General features: G+C 40.3%; 2 protein-coding genes across 4 annotated transcripts in view; one reads left to right on the top strand and one right to left on the bottom strand.

The window, feature by feature from the left end:
- gse1b (Gse1 coiled-coil protein b) overlaps window positions 1-20,961 on the top strand; it is a 375,321-nt gene that overhangs the window by 228,837 nt on the left and 125,523 nt on the right. The window contains exon 1 of one of the 3 annotated variants that reach the window (XM_057347521.1): window positions 3,475-3,904. The exons of the other annotated variants lie outside the window; for them this stretch is intronic. Coding sequence (XP_057203504.1) covers window positions 3,868-3,904 — 37 coding nt within the window. The 5' untranslated portion in view covers window positions 3,475-3,867. Of the gene's footprint in view, window positions 1-3,474; window positions 3,905-20,961 lie in introns of those variants that run through there. 3 annotated transcript variants of the gene reach the window in all.
- LOC130562495 (uncharacterized) overlaps window positions 1-20,961 on the bottom strand; it is a 156,275-nt gene that overhangs the window by 100,069 nt on the left and 35,245 nt on the right. The gene's annotated exons all lie outside the window — the stretch shown is intronic.

Raw genomic sequence — 20,961 nt, 5'->3', positions numbered from 1 at the left:
TCCTAGGTAAGACGTAACGATCATTATCAAGTCCAACTGCTTTTAATTTCAGCAGATACATTAATTGCGTGTTTTAGTCCCAGTTTGTTGTTTCTCCCATTGAATGCAGCCATTTTCCAGAACGTTTAGCACCTCAGCCTGATTGCAGGGAGTGTGTTCTAGTGAAAACGTGACGTCGGGGCATATTATACTGACTGTCCAATGGCCAGGCTTCCGGCTGCCAACAATTCAATCAAATACCGGAGGATGAAATCAAGCCCCGCCCTACATCTTTCTCATTTCAGAAGCTGTTGTACTCTGATGTCACCAAACAGTCTATGCGTCCCAATTCACATACTATCCGTCCTAAATAGTATTCGAAATGGAATTAGTATGCTGAAATTAGCATGCTCAAAGTACCCGGATGGTCTACTTTCAGGTGAAAATTCAAAGTGTACATCCACACTCAAATGGCTGATATTACCTACAACACAGAGGGCGGAGTTTACTGACGCTTCATAGCATTAATAAAATTAAATAAGATATGCTTCGCTAAATTCATCAATGTAAGTATACAGTAAACATTACATAAGAAATAATGAAGGAAGGAAGGAAAGAAGGAAGGAAGAAGGCATTTTATATAGCGCTTTATGTATTGCTGTACACCCAAAACGCTTTACAATCATATGAGGGGGGTCTCTCCTCAACCACCACCAGTGTGCAGCATCCACTTGTAATAAATATTTAAATGCAAAGAAAAGCTGTATTTTGACGATCGTGACAGATAACAATCACAGTGTCGTCTAGGCAACAATGACCTCTTCCGAGTTACGTTAGTATGTCCCAGTGCATGCATACTGTTTTGCTACACCCTAAAATGTATACAGTACATACTTTTAGTGCATATTGGATAAGTAGGCAATTTGGGACACAGCAATAGTCATTTAACAGATAAGGTTGACCTTCAGTTTCATGACAACTTTAAAAAAGAGGTAAAATAAAGTAAAAAATCATTTGGGGATAACAAGTCAATATACATAGCAATATACATAGCCATAATAATTAAATATTATTAGTATTCATACCAGAATGGTTAACGGAATGTACATGATTTGTACATATCACCCACTGATCTCTGTTGTGAGCTGCTTGGCTGCCTACTTCCTACATAGTCAGGTGCCTTATTTAGAAAAAGTGAAGGTGCGCTAAAGATTAAAACATAGAAGTGCCAGTACTCAGTGCCAGCACTTCAAGCACTGCTTTTAAATATATAACTGAGTTAGTGCAGAGCTCTCTGGAGATGCAGGCAGGAAGGGCACAGAATCCAAGATACTCCTCTTTTTGACTGGAGACTGTTGAGTAAAACAGGGGCAACCAACAGAGGTCATAAAATACTGTACAACAATCACTAGTAGCAATGATCTTAAAGTTTTCAGTTTCAGTTGCATAGTCCACACTATAATGAGAAAACCCTTTTCAAATGTATCCACAGAACGCCATATCAGTGTGCACAGAAGGCCAAAATGGAGAGGAAAAGATTATTTAAGTTTGCATGATGCAGAATTAAATGAGCTATGCAAAGGAAAGAATGTAGCCATATTATCTTTTGTCTATTTTATCTGTTATCTATTATTATTTGTTGATCCTCTTATATAGTTATAGTTTAGTGGTTTTTCTCTTGGGCCTTGACTCAGTTTTACACATACTTCGCACATATGTTGTGTAATTTTTACCAAACCTCCTCAAATGATTTTAGTTTACAAGTAGTTTACAATCCAAGTACATCTATGCATCATGAATCATGAAGTTGCTAACATTTTTGATATATATATCTTTTAACAAAATATATTTGAATAAGAATCAAAGATGTCAAATTTAGTTTTGGTCTCGACTGTAAAGGTACTTTAGCCTCAACCTGCTTCTCAGGCCAAAAAGAGCAATTTCCAATATAATTAGTATATAATTCGCAATATATTAATTGTATTAATGAGAGTATATTTTGTTGAATGTAATTCTAGTTCCCAGAGGAAGAGCTTGGCAGCATGACCCGGGTCAGAATTTTATGCCCAGTTCAGTAGTTTCATAATTTGCAGCTTCTCTCTGAGGCCTCTAATGGGTAAAGAAGCATTTGCAAATTAATTCTTTGATCTTGACCACAATTAGCATATGGAGATACAGCTGCCCCAAGCATAACTGCTGAGATGAAAAAGAGGAGGCAGATGTTAAAGGTCAAAATGAGTTTATTACGTTTTAGCAGAAATTGTCCCCTGAACCAGATGCTTTATGTCAAATACATTTATTAATTGCAGTGGTCTGACATCTCTGTGCAATTGTGTGTGTATGCACGTGTGTGTGTGTGTGTGTGTGTGTGCGTGTGTGCGTGCGTGTGTGTGTGTGTGCGCGCCAGTGAGTGTGTGTATAAAGATATGTCACTTGATTACTCTGATGTACTGTAAATTATTACTGTGTGCCTGTCTCTCTGATTAGTGTTTCTGTCTGTATGAGAGGTTATGTCCCAACCTGTAGACAGTTACAATATATATATAAAACATAATCTCTCTCTCTCTCTATAAAATCATAGCATGAAATGTAAAATAAAGTATGTGTAAAAAACAAATGGACTGAAATATAAACAATTAAAATATAAAAAAATGCATTTTAAGCCTGTACATTGCTCTCTCTCAATTTAAGTGTGCTTTATTGGCATGACAAAAATTGTATATTGTGTTGCCAAAGCATTGCATCTCTCTCTCTCTCAGACAGAGAGATTGATTAATCAGACTGTCTGTGAGTGTGCAGGTGTATAGTGAGGGTGAGACAGCCCTTGGGGTATGAGCCATCCTCTCATCTGTCGGTCTCTTCTCCATTCTGTTGCTCTCAGCAGATAGTTAAACCCCCACCCGACATGCGTGTGTGTGTGCGTGCGCGTTGGTGGGGGGATATTATGTTTTTGCTAGAACCTTATTTTAATTGTTTTGGCAATGTTGCATGTAAGAATACAATATATGTTCATATTATATGGCATCAAAGGGCTATGAAATACACTTTGATTTGTATCCTTTTTTGCTCAAATTGCCTGTAACACATTCTGCTGTATTGTCACACTACGCTCTGTGTGTGTGCTACGGTTTTCACTGCCCTGCCATTGTGTGAGTGTGTGTGCGGCTCAGATGTGCTGCAGGTTAAGATGGCAAAGCTTGATGGCAAAGCTTAAGGGCAGATTCAGGGGTGTGAACAGATGAACAAGACTGAAAAGTGCTCTGTATTTCTGCCCTGCTCTCTGACCAATCACATGGCACTCCAGCACCATCCCACTACTAATAATGATGCTCACGGGGAACCATCAATGGGCAAAACCACCCCCTCCTTCCCTCCCTCACTGTCTCGCTCTCTCTCTTTCTTTCTTACTCTCTCTCTCTCTGCTTCTGTTTCCTCTCCTCGGCTCCTCCCATGCTCTAACAGTGCTCTAGTATGAGGAGTTTCATCTCCTCGGGCTACTGGTAGACACTGAATGAGCCAGAGTTAAAGAGAGAGAGGCAGTGTGATAAGAAAAAAGCGTGTTCCTGCATAGTTCCTCATCCTTGGATTGAGGTAGAGACGAAGTGGCGCAGGACGAGCCACTGGCAGGATACTTCTGCCGCTTTTCATCATGAAAATATAAAACACAATTACAGCAGTTTTTTCTGGATCTGGAGTGATGGTGTCTGACCACCTGACAAGGCACATATTGTGGAATAATTCAAAAATGAGGAGTTAATTCAAGAGGTATGTTATTCACAATTGTTGTCCAGTTGTGGTTGCACTGGGACGAATAGCACCGGCGGATGGTTGGAACGTACCACATTTCCTGACCTTTGCACTCAGCAACATGATACTGTAGGAAAGACCATGTTTGGAATGAAAGCCCCTCTCTACTACTTACCAGGTTAGTCATTTCAACTCAAACACAAAGTTAAGCTTGTGTGTGAGTCTACAATACAGTAGCAGTGTTTGTGATGTCTGCGTTTAGATTACAGTGCGAAATGTGTTTATTTTCATCTGTAGAATGGCCCAGAATGACATACTGTAAAAGAGTGAATCTCACAGAAACTAATTTTCCACACCCCATAATATATTTTAAATTGGCATACGTTTAAATAAGGAAAATGATGACTTTGGAATTCTAACTGAATCTTGTTTCTGTACACCATATAAATAAATAAAAATTAAATTACAGTGATATGTATCTCATGGGAATTTTATTGAAATTGAAATGTCTGTGCACATTACAGTACTGAGAATTTAAGAGGAACATGACCTTATTTCTCTCAAAAGTATGTTACAATCCCATTAAAAATATTAAAAAAATGTTTTTTAGCCCAAAAAACAATATTTCATGCATGTGATTTTATTTGTAAATATTACTTTGGGATATAGCCTATGGAAGAAGCTAAATAGAAGTAGATGTTATTTTTCGTTATAAATGATGGTATAACATGAATCTTGAGAGCTGAAAGGGATAAAGATGATTGGACAAATGATCAGTTGATTCATTGTGAGAAGATTGTGAGAAGAAGTGCTTGTGTGTTCAACCATTTCCAGAAATAAGCTGCTAAAGGAAACACCCTCTGCCTCCTCAAGATGGTTGAGTGTGGGTGTGCGTGTGTTTAGGCCAATGCAGAGCAGATCTTCACCTGTCCTCTGACAGCGGGCCGCTAAGATGACACTTAGCACAGATGAATAATTCATGAGGCTGAGTCTGTGGGGGCTGGACTATAAGTGAGCTTATGATTATTAATAGGAAAAGATGTGAATAAGTTTCTTTCTTTTTGTCTCTCTCTGTGCATTCAGGGTCAAATGATTGGTTTCTATAATAATTGTATAACAGCCTTTAGAGTTGGTGTAGCCTGCGTGTAATCTCTGGTCAGAGATCATTGTCACAGGCCACAGTTAACATGTCACAGACTCATGTGTGTGTGTCTAGAGAGCTCTCAAACATACACACATCCTATAAAAGCAAACTCTACTGGATCATCTGGTGTACAATCGGTCCTGAGCTCTCTCAAGGCACTACTGTATCACTTTGTCTGTGATGTACACACACCGCCGGTTTTCTCATCTGAACCTCTGTTGCCTTGGAGATAGTGTCAGACGCACGAGTTCCTCAATGATTACTTGACAAGAAAAAAAGGAACATCAAAGGAACAGAGGAGAGAGTGAGTAAGACTTAAAGTAAGATAATTACAGAAAGAGAGATCGGTAAGCCCTTGTGGATTTTGCACCCGTTATCAGAGCCGGCCCTCCCTATAAGCGAACTAAGTGGCTGTCCCAAGAGTCATGAAATTACAGCTTTTTTGTGATATATTCACGACACACATCCATTTTCTTCATTTTCTTTTGTGTCCCAGAGGAAAAATGTTTTGCTCATTGGTTGCTTTTTCTAAGCTCAGGAGACATAGTTGTGATTCTCCTATGTTTCTTGATTAAGTGTCAGCAGTTAATCAGATATTTCTCCTAAAATACCTTTAGGAGAAACAAAAATAGACGCAAATGAGAGATGTCTAAGAGAGTAAAAACTGAGATTGTGGTGAGAGAATCTTGGGAAATCTATTTATTGTCTAATTTAGGTATCAGTTTTGTCTTCCCATGTTTCTCCTAAATTCCATTAGGAGAAATAAGAGTAGACACAACTGAGACATGAGAAATATCTGAGACTTTGTTGAGATTCTTATTTATCTCTCATTGTAGTATCAACAGGTATCTCAGATGTTTCTCCTAAAACTCCTTAGGATAAATAAAAGTAGACACAAGTGAGACATGAGAAAGTCATGAAAAGAAGAAAAACTGGAGAACTTTTTATTGTTATGTTTTTTTTTATGATGATGATGTTGATGATATGGTTTTTCACATTCATTGGACATGACCATAGGATGAGAGACAAGGAGGGAAGAGGAAAGTACCTTTAGCTGGGATTCGAACTCATGCCGTCTGACGTGCTGCTGTGCTTTGATGTTGATGTGCTGCCCACAAGGCTATGTTTCTGACAGGGATTTATCTTAGTTCAGGATACACTGAAAAAAATTACAAGTAAATTTTACTCAATTTTTCTTTTGCAAGTTTCTGCACTCCTTTGCATACCTGTTTAACTAAGTAAAACTTGCTTAAGGAAGTTCAGTAAAATTAACAAAGTAAATAAGCACATATATAACTTGGCCGGTTAAATTTTGTTGTGTAGTTTTTACTTACTGATCTGATGTAAATAATTGATATAATTAAGTAAACTCTATTTCTCTTTTAATTAAATTTTACTTGTTTTATTTATAGTTATTAATTATTTTTAGTTAAATAAAACGAGTTAGTTACAATATGACAGAATAGTACTATGACAACAAGAGTTTGCAATCAAGAGTTTTTTTATTAAGAGCTTAATTTTAAGGAATAACACGCCCTTGAAGAAACTTATGATCTTTAAGACAACTTTAAGATGCATAACTTACAATCAATGCTTGTAAATATTTAAACAGCTCAATCAGTAAACATCTGTGTGCAATGACACTTAAAACTTTTGCTCACTTATTGAAACCATTTACACTTTTGTCTATGCAATGTGAACTGAAGACAACAATTAATGTTTGGTCCCTTTTATGCTTCCCTTCCAAGTGACGGAAACAACGAACAGGATCCACATGAGAAATATACTGTATTCTGCGATAAAGAAAACATAAAAAGAAGTAATTAGTAAACTGTCAAATTCCATTTACAAACCAAAAATCATTTTTTGCATTCGCACCCCTGAAACAAATAAGGTTAAACATAAGAGTCAGTCTGTTTTACGTTATTTGACGCAACCAGAATGACATAAATGTCATTGCTTTAATGTGTCTATGTAAAACTACAGATTGTAAGATGTCGTATAACGTTGGCTTAGACTAGAGATTGTCGACGACTCTAAACTTTCCAAATGTGCTGAAATTATACAGAATTAAGCGATGACAACTCAGTTGTTCAATGTTATCACCATTACCAAATATATTAAATCGAATATGCCAAAATAGAATGACTTTTCAACTACTTACCTGTAGAAGAAATTGGAGAAGCTCTTCGTGATGATGGCGTGTTAGCTTCTTTTTCGTGCATGCGCAGATTGCTGGAAGTCGGCGTAAATTCTACTTTATTTTTTTAATTGCCACGCGTACTTTATTAATTCTTTTACATTTGCCAAATAATCACAAGTAAAATTTACTTAAGTGTTGAGTGTCTAATATTTACAAGTCTAAATGAAGTACATATGTAGATTTTACTAAATTATCTAAAGTTTTTACTTCAACAAAATTATTCTTTGCAAAAAATACATACATTTTTCTGTTTTATTTACAAAGCTATAAAATCATTTTTTACAGTGTACTAAGGGCTAATTATTCTCTTACATGTCTCATTTATTTATCAGCTTTGTCTTCCGGTGCCAGCTGCATATAATTAGTTGAATAGTTACTAAAGAACAAGTAGTAGTTGCCCTAGTAAAAAACAATTAATTTAAAATGCATTTATTTCATGCTAAGTATAGTTTAAATGTATTAACATGTTTACCGACATGACTTGCATGAATGTTAGAGTCTCTAGCTAAGGAGAATATTCTGAGCACAGTCTGAGATGTTATGAAGATCTCTTAGAGGAGATAAATGTGAGAATGTTAGAGTTCTAGCTAAGGAGAGAAATCTGAGCACAGTGTGAGATGTTACGGAGATCTCTTATGAAACTTTAGAGGAGATAAATCTGAGAATGTAAAAGTCTTTATTGAAGGAGAATAATCTGAGCACAGTGTGAGATGAGAAGGAGATCTCTTGTTTGATTTTCCTTTCATCTGGGGTTCAAATTTGTGGAATTGTGGAACAGTATTTACTAATAAATGCTGATTTAGATTAAAAATATGTAATTTATGTGATTCATGCAATTTAATATGTAATTTACGCTGTCAATTCAGTGTTTTATTTGGGATAAGGTTAAGAATAATTGTGTGAATATTGTAAATTAATTCAATGGTTATCAAGTAAATACACTAAATAAAAAAATATGAAATCATCCTCAAGGGCTGTGTGGCTTTAAAAGGGTGTCTATAGAATAAAAAAGGTTTAAAGTGTTAGGTTTAAAGTGGGTGTGCAAATAATCAAACATTGACATTAGTCGATTGTATTGGGGGCACAGGGGACTCCCAAATAAAATTCTGCTTAGCGCCCCGTAAAGGCTTGGGCCGGGCCGGCCCTGCCTGTTATGGTATGATTCGTTTTTTTCTTTATGGTATTATTGCAAATTGTTCTGGTATATTGTAATTTTAAGTTTCCAGTAGTATTAATATTTAAAATAATATACTTTAAATGTAGTATTCTTCAATTAAACAATTTCTAACAAACCAGCATAAGTATTTATTATTTGAGTTAAATATTTATTCAACAATTTTTTTCCATTATAATGTTTGTAAAGCTGCTTTGCATCAATGGAATTGTGAAAAGCGCTATATAAATAAAATTAACTTTACTTGACTAAAATAGCTTTTAACCTCCAGTTATATTTCTGTCTTCCTAATGTATCATATTTTATTTTTAATTATAAGCATAATCAAACATAATTATCTATGCAGATGTAGTGCATTTGTACTGCAATTTAGCTGCATCTATCAGTGAGGTTGCGAATTGCAACCAACGGCTCACTCCACCCCCTCCCCCAACCTTTCGAAGCACTACAGTGACTAACATGGCACTAAGATGTCGTCACGTTTTCGCTTCTTTGCCGAAGGAGATAAGGTATTCACTAAACAAGCTCTGTAGAGCAGTTTGTTCGTTTAGGGCTATAGAAAATTCCACAAGGGGACAACATGGTGTCTTGGGGTCACCAAAACAAATTCCTTGTATGTGCAAACATACTTGGCAATAAAGCTCTTTCTTATTCTGATTCTTAGCGGCAGGCTTTCTTAAGAGTTTGTTTTCCGAAGGTTGTTAATTGCAACCAAGCAATATTCCCACCAAATACTTACAAACTATTGTTTTATATGTTTATTCCACTCACATACTGCTTTCATTTTTACAATTGAACTTAGTTGTGATGCACACTGTGCTGTTTAAAAACTGTTTCTGTTCATTTTTATTTTCATTTAAAAGTGTCTGTGTCTTGCCATTTGTATCACAAGATCACAATCAGACATTTCAAATGGTAGAAAGAGGCAAGAGACAATGATTATCCTGGATTACTTAGTATTTTATGCAAAAATTAACACACATTAACATAATGTACACATAGGCCACAGCTTAATTATTAAGATTATTTAAAACTAATTATTATGATTTTTGAAAACGTTCACCCTGAAGATTGCTGCTGTGGATTTAATAGCTGACAGAAAGTATGCTTTAGTATTTACTATAGTAAACTACAGTATTTAGTACAGTATATCATTTTTCTAGGTAATACCAATACTACAGAATATACATAGTCTTATATACAGTACTATATTCTAAATACTGCAGTATAATTACTATAATATATTAGGCATACTACGGTATTACGGAAAATTACTATTGTTCATTATAGTAGTAACCATAGTTCTTTGACAGATAGTTAGTTACTATTAATACTATTAATACAATTAATACATTAATATACTATTGTACTATTTTACTACAAACACCATGGTTGAACTATACAATAGTAAAATCCATTTTCATTTTAACTCAACACATAGAAGGCTAGGGTACGGTAGACTATGGTATTATTATACAAATAAACAAATAGGCTAACAGTTTGTTCGCTGCAGAAGCTGATGTTTGAGTCCCTAGCACTGCAGGCACATGCTACTTATAACCTCTTACACAACCACACGCAACAGATCCCGAAACACACGGCAATGCTTCTCAACAGAAGCACATTTCCACAAAAGAACAAAACACACACAGCGACACATCTACTTCTCGTCCTGCCTAACAATGCTGCTTAGCTGTAATAAAAGGCACTGTAACCCACTGCTTCTTGGGGCTTATTGCTTTATTAACCTAAGGACAAATTTAATGTTAAAGGTTTGTTTTAAGGAGACATGAGATAATGTTAACGTTATTATATATTTTTTTTCAAATACAGCCCCCCCTGGAAAAACTCCCAGTAAGTTTCTGCCATTTCTGCCATTTTTATTTGAGATCTGCTGTAAACCTGCAGCTAAACGTTTCCCTTTCTTTAGAGAGGCTATTTAAATCTATGCTTTAACCTAGTTTTAAAGAGGATTCCAGTAATGTCAGTTTCAGGCCTCATTCATATGTGGAAATAAACTGGATAGGAATTGGATATGCGTGTTTGCGTTTGCCTCTTAATCGGACAGATCAGATATAATACTATTAATGCAGGTACAATAGGTGGCTGGTCGATTGGAAGAACGCTCAGTCTGCGTCTGTTAAGTTTCATTATTGAACTAGACTACACCATTATTCAAATGTTTAGGACCACTTACTCACTTATTAACATTTTGTGCACCTTGCCTATTAGAAAGAAGAAGAAAAAACACTAACCCTCTCTCTTTCTCTCAACAGGTATCGGTCTAGCTTTTGCTGAAACTAGTAACTTTGTATTAGCATTGTATTATTGCTCCTGTATGACATATCGCTTATTGCTCCCTGAACTCTCTGTAAGTCGCTTTGGATAAAAGCGTCTGCAAAATTACTAAATGTATTTAATATTTACATTTAGTCATTTAGCAGACGCTCAAATACCTGTTGAGAGAAAGAGATTTGCCTTTCAAGTATTATCAGAAGAGATAGGTTTTAAGTAGATTTTTGAATGTTGTGAGTGATGTGGTTGACCGGACTGAATTAGGAAGAATGTTCCACCAGGAAGGACTTGTGAAGGAGAATGAGTGTGAAGGCGATTTACTGCCCTTTTGAGAAGGCAATACAAGATGCCGCTGGTTTGCTGAACGCAGGGTTCTTGATGGGGTGTAGGAGTGTGTGAAAGTATGCTGGTGCAGATCCAGTGATAGTCCTGTAGGCAAGCATTAGTGACTTGAAAAATACATTTTAGTTTTGTAAAAAAACAATATGTTTACTTATTGCCTACAAAACTAATTTCACAAATTTACGTCTGCAGTTCAAATGATTGTACTGTAAGGTAAAGATAAACATTTTATTCGAGTGACCCTAAACTTAGAGCGATAGTGCAGGTCATTTATTAATAAATTAATGATCTTGGTTATGATCCAAGATGGCGCCGCAGATGGCTGCCTCGGTGTGGAGCTCTCCAGTTGTTTTAGTGTTTTTGTTAGTTTGTCCTGTTTTATGTTTTTCACATACAATCGGTTTCACAAGAGATGAACTGCTGAACATTCGGCAGTGCACACCATCTGATCTTTTACCGGTTTTTGATTATTCAGACGTTTTACTTAACATCGTAGTCGGAGGCGCAGCGGCGCTAACAAAGCGCTCCAGGACTCGCAAGCGTGGGAAGCAAGCCGGCGTGGTAATCAGGCTCAGAAAGCGCGGCTTTAAAACTGCGCTGTCTAGCATACATCTGGCGAATCTGCGCTCTCTGCCAAACAAAACGGACGAACTTCTTCTACTCTACCGGACAAATAAGGATTTTTCAAACTCTGCTGTTTTGTGTTTCGTGGAAACGTGGCTAAATGACTTCATCCCGGACAGCGCGCTACATCTGCCTGGCTACCAGCTGTTCAGAGCGGACCGCGACGCAGACTCACCGCGCGGGGAAATCGCGCGGTGGTGGGGTATGTTTCTACATCAATGAAAAGTGGTGTACAGATACAACAGTGATGAAGAAGATGTGCTGTCTCGACCTAGAAGCACTCTTCATTAACTGTAAGCCCTTTTACTCGCCGCGAGTTTTCCTCGTTCATTCTCGTGTGTGTTTACATTCCACTGCAAGCGCACGTGAGCGTGGTGTTACAACAGCTCGCCGATCACGTCACGGACACTGAGCAACAACATCCGGACTCTGTTATTATTATTCTTGGTGACTTTAATCAGGCAAAACTTACACTCGAGCTGCCAAAATACAGACAACACATCACATGCCCTACCAGAGACAAAAATATTTTGGACCATTGCTACATCACAATAAAGAATGCATATCGCTCTGTCCCTAGAGCAGCTTTAGGACTGTCTGATCACTGCCTGGTTCACCTTATCCCAGTCTACAGGCAGAAACTAAAAGCTGCCAAACCTATGGTAAGGACTGTTAAAAGATGGACCAATGAAACAGAGCGGGCCTTACAAGCCTGTTTCGAGTGCACCGATTGGAGTGTTTTTGAAGCTGCTACCAGCGATCTGGACGAGCTCACAGAGACTGTAACATCATACATCAGTTTCTGTGAGGATTTGTGCATTCCTACCAGGACTTCCTTAAAATACAACAATGATAAACCATGGTTCTCAGCAAAACTCAGACAGATTTGCCAAGACAAGGAGGATGCCTACAGAAAAGGGGACAAAGTCTTGTACAAGCAGGCTAGGAACACATTGACAAAGGAGATCAGAGTGGCTAAGAGAAACTACTCTAAAAAGTTGGAAAACCGGTTTTCAGCCAACGACCCTGCGTCTGTGTGGAAAGGCCTTAAAGACATCACCAACTACAAGCCACCATCCCCCAATTTGGCAGTCAATCAATACCTGGTCAATGATCTGAATGACTTTTACTGCAGATTTGAAAATGCTAACTTTACACCTCACACCATCTCTGACATTCCCTTTCTGTCGGTCTCTCGACGTTGTGTCGAGCCGACAGATGGGGTTCGCTCTTGAGAACCTATCAACTTCTGAGTAGTTTAGAAAAGGCCAATGAAATTGGCGAATGAAATTTGCATGTCGGACTCTGCCCCCGGATATCCGGGTATAAAAGGGAGACGGCGTGCTGCATTCATTCACCTTTTGTTCTTTGGAGGCCTTCACACTGATTGACTTCGAGACTTCAAACTCTACGCCGAATTACTGCTGGAATCTTGACGATTCAGACGTTGCGTCACAGGTGGCTGTGTTCCCACGGGACTCAGCCACCACCTCGTTTGCTCCCCGTTCCGTGACGGCAGGACTACAGCCCTGCCGCCCGCTACGGCAAGCAGCGAGGGTGATATGAGGATTACTGTGAGTGTTAATCCGCCAGCCACTGGCTCACGGACCGTTCGCACCTCGTCTAGCTCGTCTGACCGTTCCCCAGGAGACGGTCCCACCGTCTTGTTCCTCAACCACATATTCGGACACAATGCGTGGTGATGAGATGTCTCTTGCAGCATCGGGGGGTGACGTACTGCCATCCGACTCCGACGATTCCTCGGGCTCCCTCCCTCGGGGGGTCGAGCCCAGGAAGAGGTGAAAGTCGAAATGTCAGCCATGTTTTCCCGGACTGCCGTGAACATTGGGTTGCAGTGCCCGCACTGCCTCTCCCAGCACTCGCGGGTGGTTACATGGTGCCTCGGGTTTGAGCGCAGCTCCAGGCCGTGCCTGCACCCAGTGCCGTGTTTACCGGAAGTGCATGAAGAACTTAGTAAGACCTGGAACGTTCACGTCAAACAAGTTCTGTCACCCTCTCTTCCCTCGAGGGTGAGGCAGCTAGAGGATACGTCGATGTCCCCCAGGTGGAGCATGCCGCCGCGGTGCACTCATGCCCGAGGGCTCGACCTAGACTCCCGTCCAAAGCATGGAGGGTCTCGGCATCTCCGGTGTCGAGAGCTTACATTGCTGCGGGCCAAGCTGCCTCCTCTCTCCACGCTATGGCTCCTGCCAGGCCAAGGCGTTGAGAGAGCTCTACGTAAGACCGACCCAGCGCTTATGCAGGAACTCCGCGCCGCCACCGACCTCGCTCTATGGGCGACCGAAAGTGAAAGCGCGGGCCCTGGGTCGGGCGATGTCCACACTTGTGGTCCATGAGAGACACCTCTGGCTGAACCTTGCACAGATGAGTAACGCCGAGAAGGGGGGGCTGTTTGGTGATACTGTTGAGCCGCAGTTCTCGACAGTGAAGAAGCAGACATAGGATATCAAGCATATCCTCCCTCGCCGCGACTCGGCCGCCTCGGCCGTTGAGTCCCGTGCACCATCTGCTTCCCAGCAGCCCTGGTCCTCTTCGACGCCCTCCGGCTCTGGTGCCCCTCAAGGCGGCCCCCCGGAAGGGACATCGAAGAGGAGACCATCGCCCCGTCAGCAGCCACGGCGAAAGCAGAAGCGACCCTCATGGGAAGACCCCAGGGAGATCGAAAATACCATCGGGCCCGACACCAGCCATTCCATCGCTGGGTGGTCGATCCGGGACGGTTCCTGCCCCGTCCCAACAGCCCACTCTCTTAAGAGTTTCTTCTCTCTCTGGGTGTTTATCACAGCCGCTCTCACCCTCTACACGACGGTGCTCGGCAACTCGACGTTACGTCACGGCGAGACCCAATGTCGAGGATAATCAGTAGCCCTCAGCACTCTCAAACGACAGTGCGTTGTGCTACATAATCGCCAGGCAGGTAAGCAGCAGAGCCGATCTCCTCCCCGGGGGCCTCCCCACGGCAAGGGATCCGCAATGCTCGCCATCGAACCACCCCCTGGGAGGTCGATGAAGCAGATCATACCCCTAGCCCCTGTCTCGGTCCCTGGGAGCCTGACTAGAGCGCCCAAACCATCACGGTGGCTACGGGATACGATCCGTCTCGGCTACGCGATACAACTTACCAGATGCCTGCGCTCAAGTTCAGGACATCCTTTCAACCTCAGTCAGAGGTTAGGATGCTCCTGTGCTTCGGGCCAGGGTCACCACCCCTCTGGCAAGCAATCGTGCTCGTCCCTCTAGCCAGGATGTTCAACGGGTTTTGCAGCCCGTACTTCATCGTCTCCAAAAGGGGGGTTGCTAGATCTGCGTACCCTGAACAGGCACCTACTCAAGCTGCTGTTCAGGATGCTTACGCAGAAGCACATCTTGGCGTCTACCAGATGCCAAGATTGTTTCATGGCAATCGACCTGAAGGACGCTTACTTTCATGTCTCGCTTTCGAGGGCGGGCATATCAGTACAGAGTCCTCCCTTTCGGTCTGTCCCTGTCCCCACGAGTCTTCACGAAGATCGGGGGAGCCGCCCTCACTCCCCTCGGGGAGAGAGGTGTGCGGGTACTAACTATATCGATGACTGGCTCATCTGGGCACACTCACAAGATCTTTACTGCACTATTTTTTCGTGGCTATAAAACATTCCCTTTAAATGCTTTTGAAGTTGGAAAAAGGTATATTAATGTGTATGTAACTTTAGAGATGGTCCCTAAATTCACGAATATCGAAAGTTTAATGTCAAACCAACTTTATGCCAGTGAAACGCGGCAATGAACGCATGCTTTATATGCGCCATGCGCTCGTGTGTAAACACATTAAGACAATTTATAATATCATCTAAAATAAAACAGTATACAATATTCGTTAATGTTCCTGTAGGAAGGAGCTTGTTCTGTTGACAGACAGATGCTTCAATTCCGCGAGTAGGCTACAATTTGCAAAACTGTGCGAATGGACTGCGAAAGTGTGGGTACAGATTATGAATTTGTGGGTACAGATTTCAAAAGCTGAGGGGACGGTTTACAAAACCGAGAGCACGGATTGTAAACTTGTGGGTACAGTTTATTAATTCGAGAGCACGGTTTTATAAACTGTGGGAACAGTTTAAGAATCGGTGCGTACAGTTTTTTAAACTGAGGGAACGAATTACAAAACTGTGGCCACGGATTTGCGAGTCTTGTTTTTTTTTCTCCGATGGGTGACCAGACGGGCTCCGCAAGTTCCTGTATCACTCCGTTCGTCAAGTTAAACTTGACAAGTTTCATCCAAACGGCTATATCATGAGATAAAATTGTCCATCTCTCTCCAAAGTCTCTACACTAAGTGCTCTGCCCTTATAAGTGAGTAGGGAACATATGCGAAGCAGTTTTGCAAACTGTGCATTACCAGTTATAATGTTGTAAATAACGTACAGTTTCTTGCACAGTTCGATCGATTCACTTCAAGTAAGACGTCATTAATACATCGAAAGAAGCCGCAGGGATTACTTTTATGTTGCCTCTATCTGTATTTTGAATTTTTAAAGACATGAACCTGTTGCATTTTAATGAAAAACCATGGACCACAGCTCCAGGTAAAAATCTTTATTGTTCTACCTAAGAAATAATGTCACATACATCTTGGATGGCTTGAGGTTGAGTAATTGATCAGGCAGCTCCTCTACAGATATGACTGTTAATGCTAATCCAATACAATTTAGGTTACAAATGTTTTGCATTTTTTGCATGCAGTATTTGGGGCTCTTATTTATTAATTTCTGCATTGTGGGGTTTAGTAGACATGATTGAACAGTGTTGGAAGTGCATAAATGGTTTTAACTGGAAAACTGAGCTCATGATAGACAGACAGGCAGACAGAACCACACATTGAATGGTTATTTTGTCTGAGTTGTATCCAGTTATATGCTTTATCAATAAAGTAGCTATTTTCTATATAAATCTCAAAATTTTATTATTAATAATTATTCTTAATTCATTAAATAACACCGCCTAAAAAGTAACGAGTAACTAGTACTCGGAGTAGTTTTTGAGAAGAGTAATTTTTACTTTTACTCAATTACTTTTTGAACACCAGTACTTTTACTTGTAATTGAGTACAATTTCAGCAATGTAACAGTACTTGTACTTAAGTACAAATTTCCAGTACTCTTTCCACCACTGAACTTGCCACATTGATCTCGAATTTGGAGTCATATGTATTTCCAACACATTGATCCAGTAAGAGATTCTATGGCTCTTTGTTGTGTACTATCCTGTGTGATATCAGTATTGATTGTGAAGAATTATGTGTGTGTGTTGTGACCTGTGAGTGCCATTGTCAAAGTCTCTCGGTCTGTATCAACTGCTATGTGCCCCAGTTATCAGGCAGACAGCTGGCAGTGCTTTGGACATGACCATACAGGGCATCTCTCCAGCGCGTGGCTTTATAAAATCTGATATAAAATTATAAAATCTGCTGTGCAAGCACTATTCAATATTCATTACAACTAAAAATGTTGTTTCTTTGATAGTTGCATATGTCGTAATACAGTTTTCAGGTATTTTGAAGGCTGGTTAAATAAATTATATGCATTTAATGGCAGTGAAAGTTTAAAACATATTTATCTCAAAAAATAAGTGAAGTTCTTCAAAGCATTTATTGATTTTTGCATTTTCCAAATATTTATTAAGGTTAATTTCAACATTTCCATTTTTCCATTGTTTGTTTGTGTGGTTACCAACATTCTTCAAAATATCTGGAAAAGAAAGAAAGTCATACAGGTTTTAAATTATAAGAGAGTAAATAATGACAGCAATTTCATTATTGGATGAACAATCCATTTAAGTTGTTTCAAAGACAGGGGGCCAGATTTACTAACAGCTTGTGCCAGCGTAAACGCCTCTTTTACTGTAAAAAAACTACTGTCAGGATTTACTTAAGACACGCATTAAAAAAAATGCGCTGAAAGGCATGGACACTGTTGTTTTTGCTAGCAACCTTATTGCATATACATTTACATTTAGTCATTTAGCAGACGATTTTATCCAAAGCGACTTACAGATGAGGGAAACAATGGAAGCAATTGGAGCAACGTAAGGACAACAAAAAGCATAAGTGCAATAAAAGAGAATTGGTCTTATAGCCTATCACAGTATACAGAGCTAAGTATTTTTTTTTTTTGAAAGAGTAGAAAAGAGATAGAAGTCAGAACTGATCAGTCAGGTGTTGACGGAAGAGATGTGTTTTCAGACGGTTCTTAAAGATGGCTACAGAATCTGCTGATCTTGTTGCAGCGGGCAGATCATTCCATAAATGTGAACCGATCCCGAGAAGGTACGTGAGAGAGATTTTTTACCTTTTTGGGATGGCACCACAAGACGTCGTTCGTTTGCAGAGCGTAGGGATCTGGCGGGTATATAAGTCTGCATTAGTGAGTGAAGGTAAGGGATATGCAGGAGTTTCCTCTTCAGACGCAAACTTTATGGGAGGAGAGTATTTAAATGAATCACGCAATGCGTTTTACTAAGGTTTGCGCTCCAGAAATTTTTTGTGGCATTATTTAACACCCGAAAAAGCATGTCTTAAATTTGTGCTGCTCTTACTAAATTTCGCTGGTCATTATGGGAATTAGATAGATATGCCTGTGTTTTGTAATGTGTGCAATGTCAGTAAATCACTTGCAGAAATTTCCACTGCCATCTGCGCTTTTTTGAAATTGTTGCTTTGTTTAGTAAATCTGGCCTTAAATTGTAGAATGGTTAAGAAAGAAAAATGTCTCCTATATATAGAAGCCAATACCTGGGGACTGCAGACTGGTGCTAAGCCTTTAAAGTTTCCCAAAATAGCAACTCTAACTTTCTTCAAGTCTCCCTGTCTCTCCTGCCCACTGCTGTTCTTTGCTAATTTGATGGCTCCTTTATTGTATCTGTATGTATTTCCTGAAAAGCAGTGTCAGTGGGTGGGGGTTTGATGTTTGTGTGCCTGTCAATGCATGAGTAAGAAAGCATGTTGTCTTCCATTATCTTCTGTGCCCGTAGCAAGAAACTGGTGTGGTATGAGGTAATAATGAAAATACCTTACGGCCTCTTATCTGCATCTATATGTGTTGAAGATCTCGGAGTAAGCTTTCTTTGTTTGTAAAGGCTTACGTATTGTTGAATTAGACTTCTGGCTTATGTTTGCGTATGCCTGTACGTGCATGTGTGTGGGTATATATTTGATTGCCCTTGGCATTTTAAGGCCATGCGGTTTCTTTTGGTATTATGCACTGTAACCATTTGTCCACTTAAGTAGAACATGTTGCATTTCAAAGAGGGCCCCAGATCAGCAGTACCATTATGTGGATGTTAAAAAGGAAGTGTTAGTGCATGCAAGTTCTCACTGTTTAACTTAATTTTTATGGATTGTATGATCGAGAGCCATAAACTCCCCAATAGTCCATTTAGTTAGCTGAGGACTAGTATCAGGGATGAAGGCTAAGCTTTCTGCCTGTGAATGAGGGATTAGCTTTGGCTGGGAGAGACGGAGCAGATAACCACACTGTTAACATCAATTTAAAGGGGAACTCTGCCGAAAAATGAAAATTCTGCCATGAATTACTCACCCTCAAGTCATTAGACAAACCCAGGACATCTGTTCATCTTTGTAACGCAAATTACAATAGTTTTGATGAGGTTCAGGAGCTTTCTGACTAGGCATTTGTCTAGTCTACTCTGCTGGGCTGAAGAACAAGAGGAGACTATCTTTAAGCAAAGAAAGAGAAAGCACAAGAGTGAAGCGGGGGCGAACAATCTGTTTGCAGGCTGAGCTCCAGTGCATGGTGAGCTCACTCAGATGGAAGAGGTGGAGGATGACAGAGAGAGTGGCTCAAATGGCACGAGTCTCCATATGGCAACTCTGGCCGCTTTGCCGGTCAGCAGGCCAGAGTAGTTTTTGGGGTCTAGGGCTGCCCTGCTTGCTTGGCATGGGCACACAGAACAGTAGAGACAGTTGGAGTAGGCATGTGGCACGGGGACAGATTATGGGGCTGAGGTGCCAACTCTAAGCTCGGCGGGGTGTGGCGTGAGTGGGTTGGCAGGCACAAAACAAGCATATGGAAGGCAGGGTGGTATGACTGGCACTGTTGCGCACACCTGCATTGGGGCTCGGCTCTGAAGCTGCCCCACCTCTCCAGCCAGCCTCCATTTCTGCCCTTTTTTTTACCCATAACCCCCAACTCTATTTCTGGCCCACCAGTGCATCTCTCATCCAGAGGGGACATGTCTCAGTGGAGAGCAACACTCCACAACACTATCTCTTTTGTTCATTCTCTGCACTACTTACATACTGTATCAGCACATTAAACTCATCTTAATGTGGATTTGCGTACTCATTACTCCCCTTCGAGTACTGGACAGAAAGCTCTTTTAAGAAGAATTATGTGTGCATGTCTGTATTCTAGAAACATAAACTGCAGCATTTATCTCAGGGTGTGACGGTAGAAATAATAACACTCGCACTGTTCTTTCCTATATAGAACACAATCTCGGGAACTTCAATGATCTGAAACAAACTAAGCAGTGTGTAATTGGAGTGAAATGCTATGAGCTGGCTTTTGTTTACAGTTTTTTTTATTTCGTCCTGTGCTCCACCACTACACCAGTCTTAATAAATAAAAAGAGCTTAAACTACTAGGTTGGTATTATTGGACTGAATTATTACAGATTGGCCTGGATTCAGGTCAAGATAATCCAAGACATTAATTAGGCACAGAGAGTGGGTCACTGTGCCCCCTATAAACTCTTATATCCAGATGGTGGGTAGATGACTCCAAGAGAGCATGCCACCTGTATGCCGTTCATCCAGACTGATCAAGGAAGCAGGTGCTAGAGACAGGTTCAGCATGTTCACAGGCCCTGGGCCATGCCACATGTCTGTCTCATTGCTGATTGCTAGTGCCGGTATAAAAGAAGCAGCACCCTGCCTGCGTTCCTCACAGGAGTAGTTGTGGCAATGGGTCGTATAACCACACGTCAGGGTTCGGTGTGTTACCCGATTGCTCCTTCACAGATGTAGGGAGCCAAAGGCCAGCGGCCCCATTAAGCCCCTGTCAGTGTGTATTTGTTGTAGCGGATGTTAACCATTTGGGCCAGTGGAATTGTGACAAAGAGATTGATTCCAGTGAAATGCACAACACAAATAATATGTTCAATATTATTTGAAAATTAAATATAGAAGCTGTCATGTGACCGTGTTATAGCATGCCTGATGACCTGACACAGGTTTCTATGCTGATGGCAGATGAAAAAAGAAGTTATGTTAATTATTACCACGTTGTTTGTTTTATGCTTTTTAACACATTATGTGTTATTTTTAACACATTTTGTCTTGATTTTGTGGGAAATAAATGAATGGGACAACACAAGTTGTGTTAAACTTAACAAAAAACGTGTTGTTCTAGAAATAACACAGAGATGTGTTCA

The sequence above is a fragment of the Triplophysa rosa genome, linkage group LG12, assembly GCF_024868665.1.
Source record: "Triplophysa rosa linkage group LG12, Trosa_1v2, whole genome shotgun sequence".
Taxonomy (NCBI): domain Eukaryota; kingdom Metazoa; phylum Chordata; class Actinopteri; order Cypriniformes; family Nemacheilidae; genus Triplophysa; species Triplophysa rosa.
This window is presented reverse-complemented; position numbering and strand designations above follow the sequence as displayed.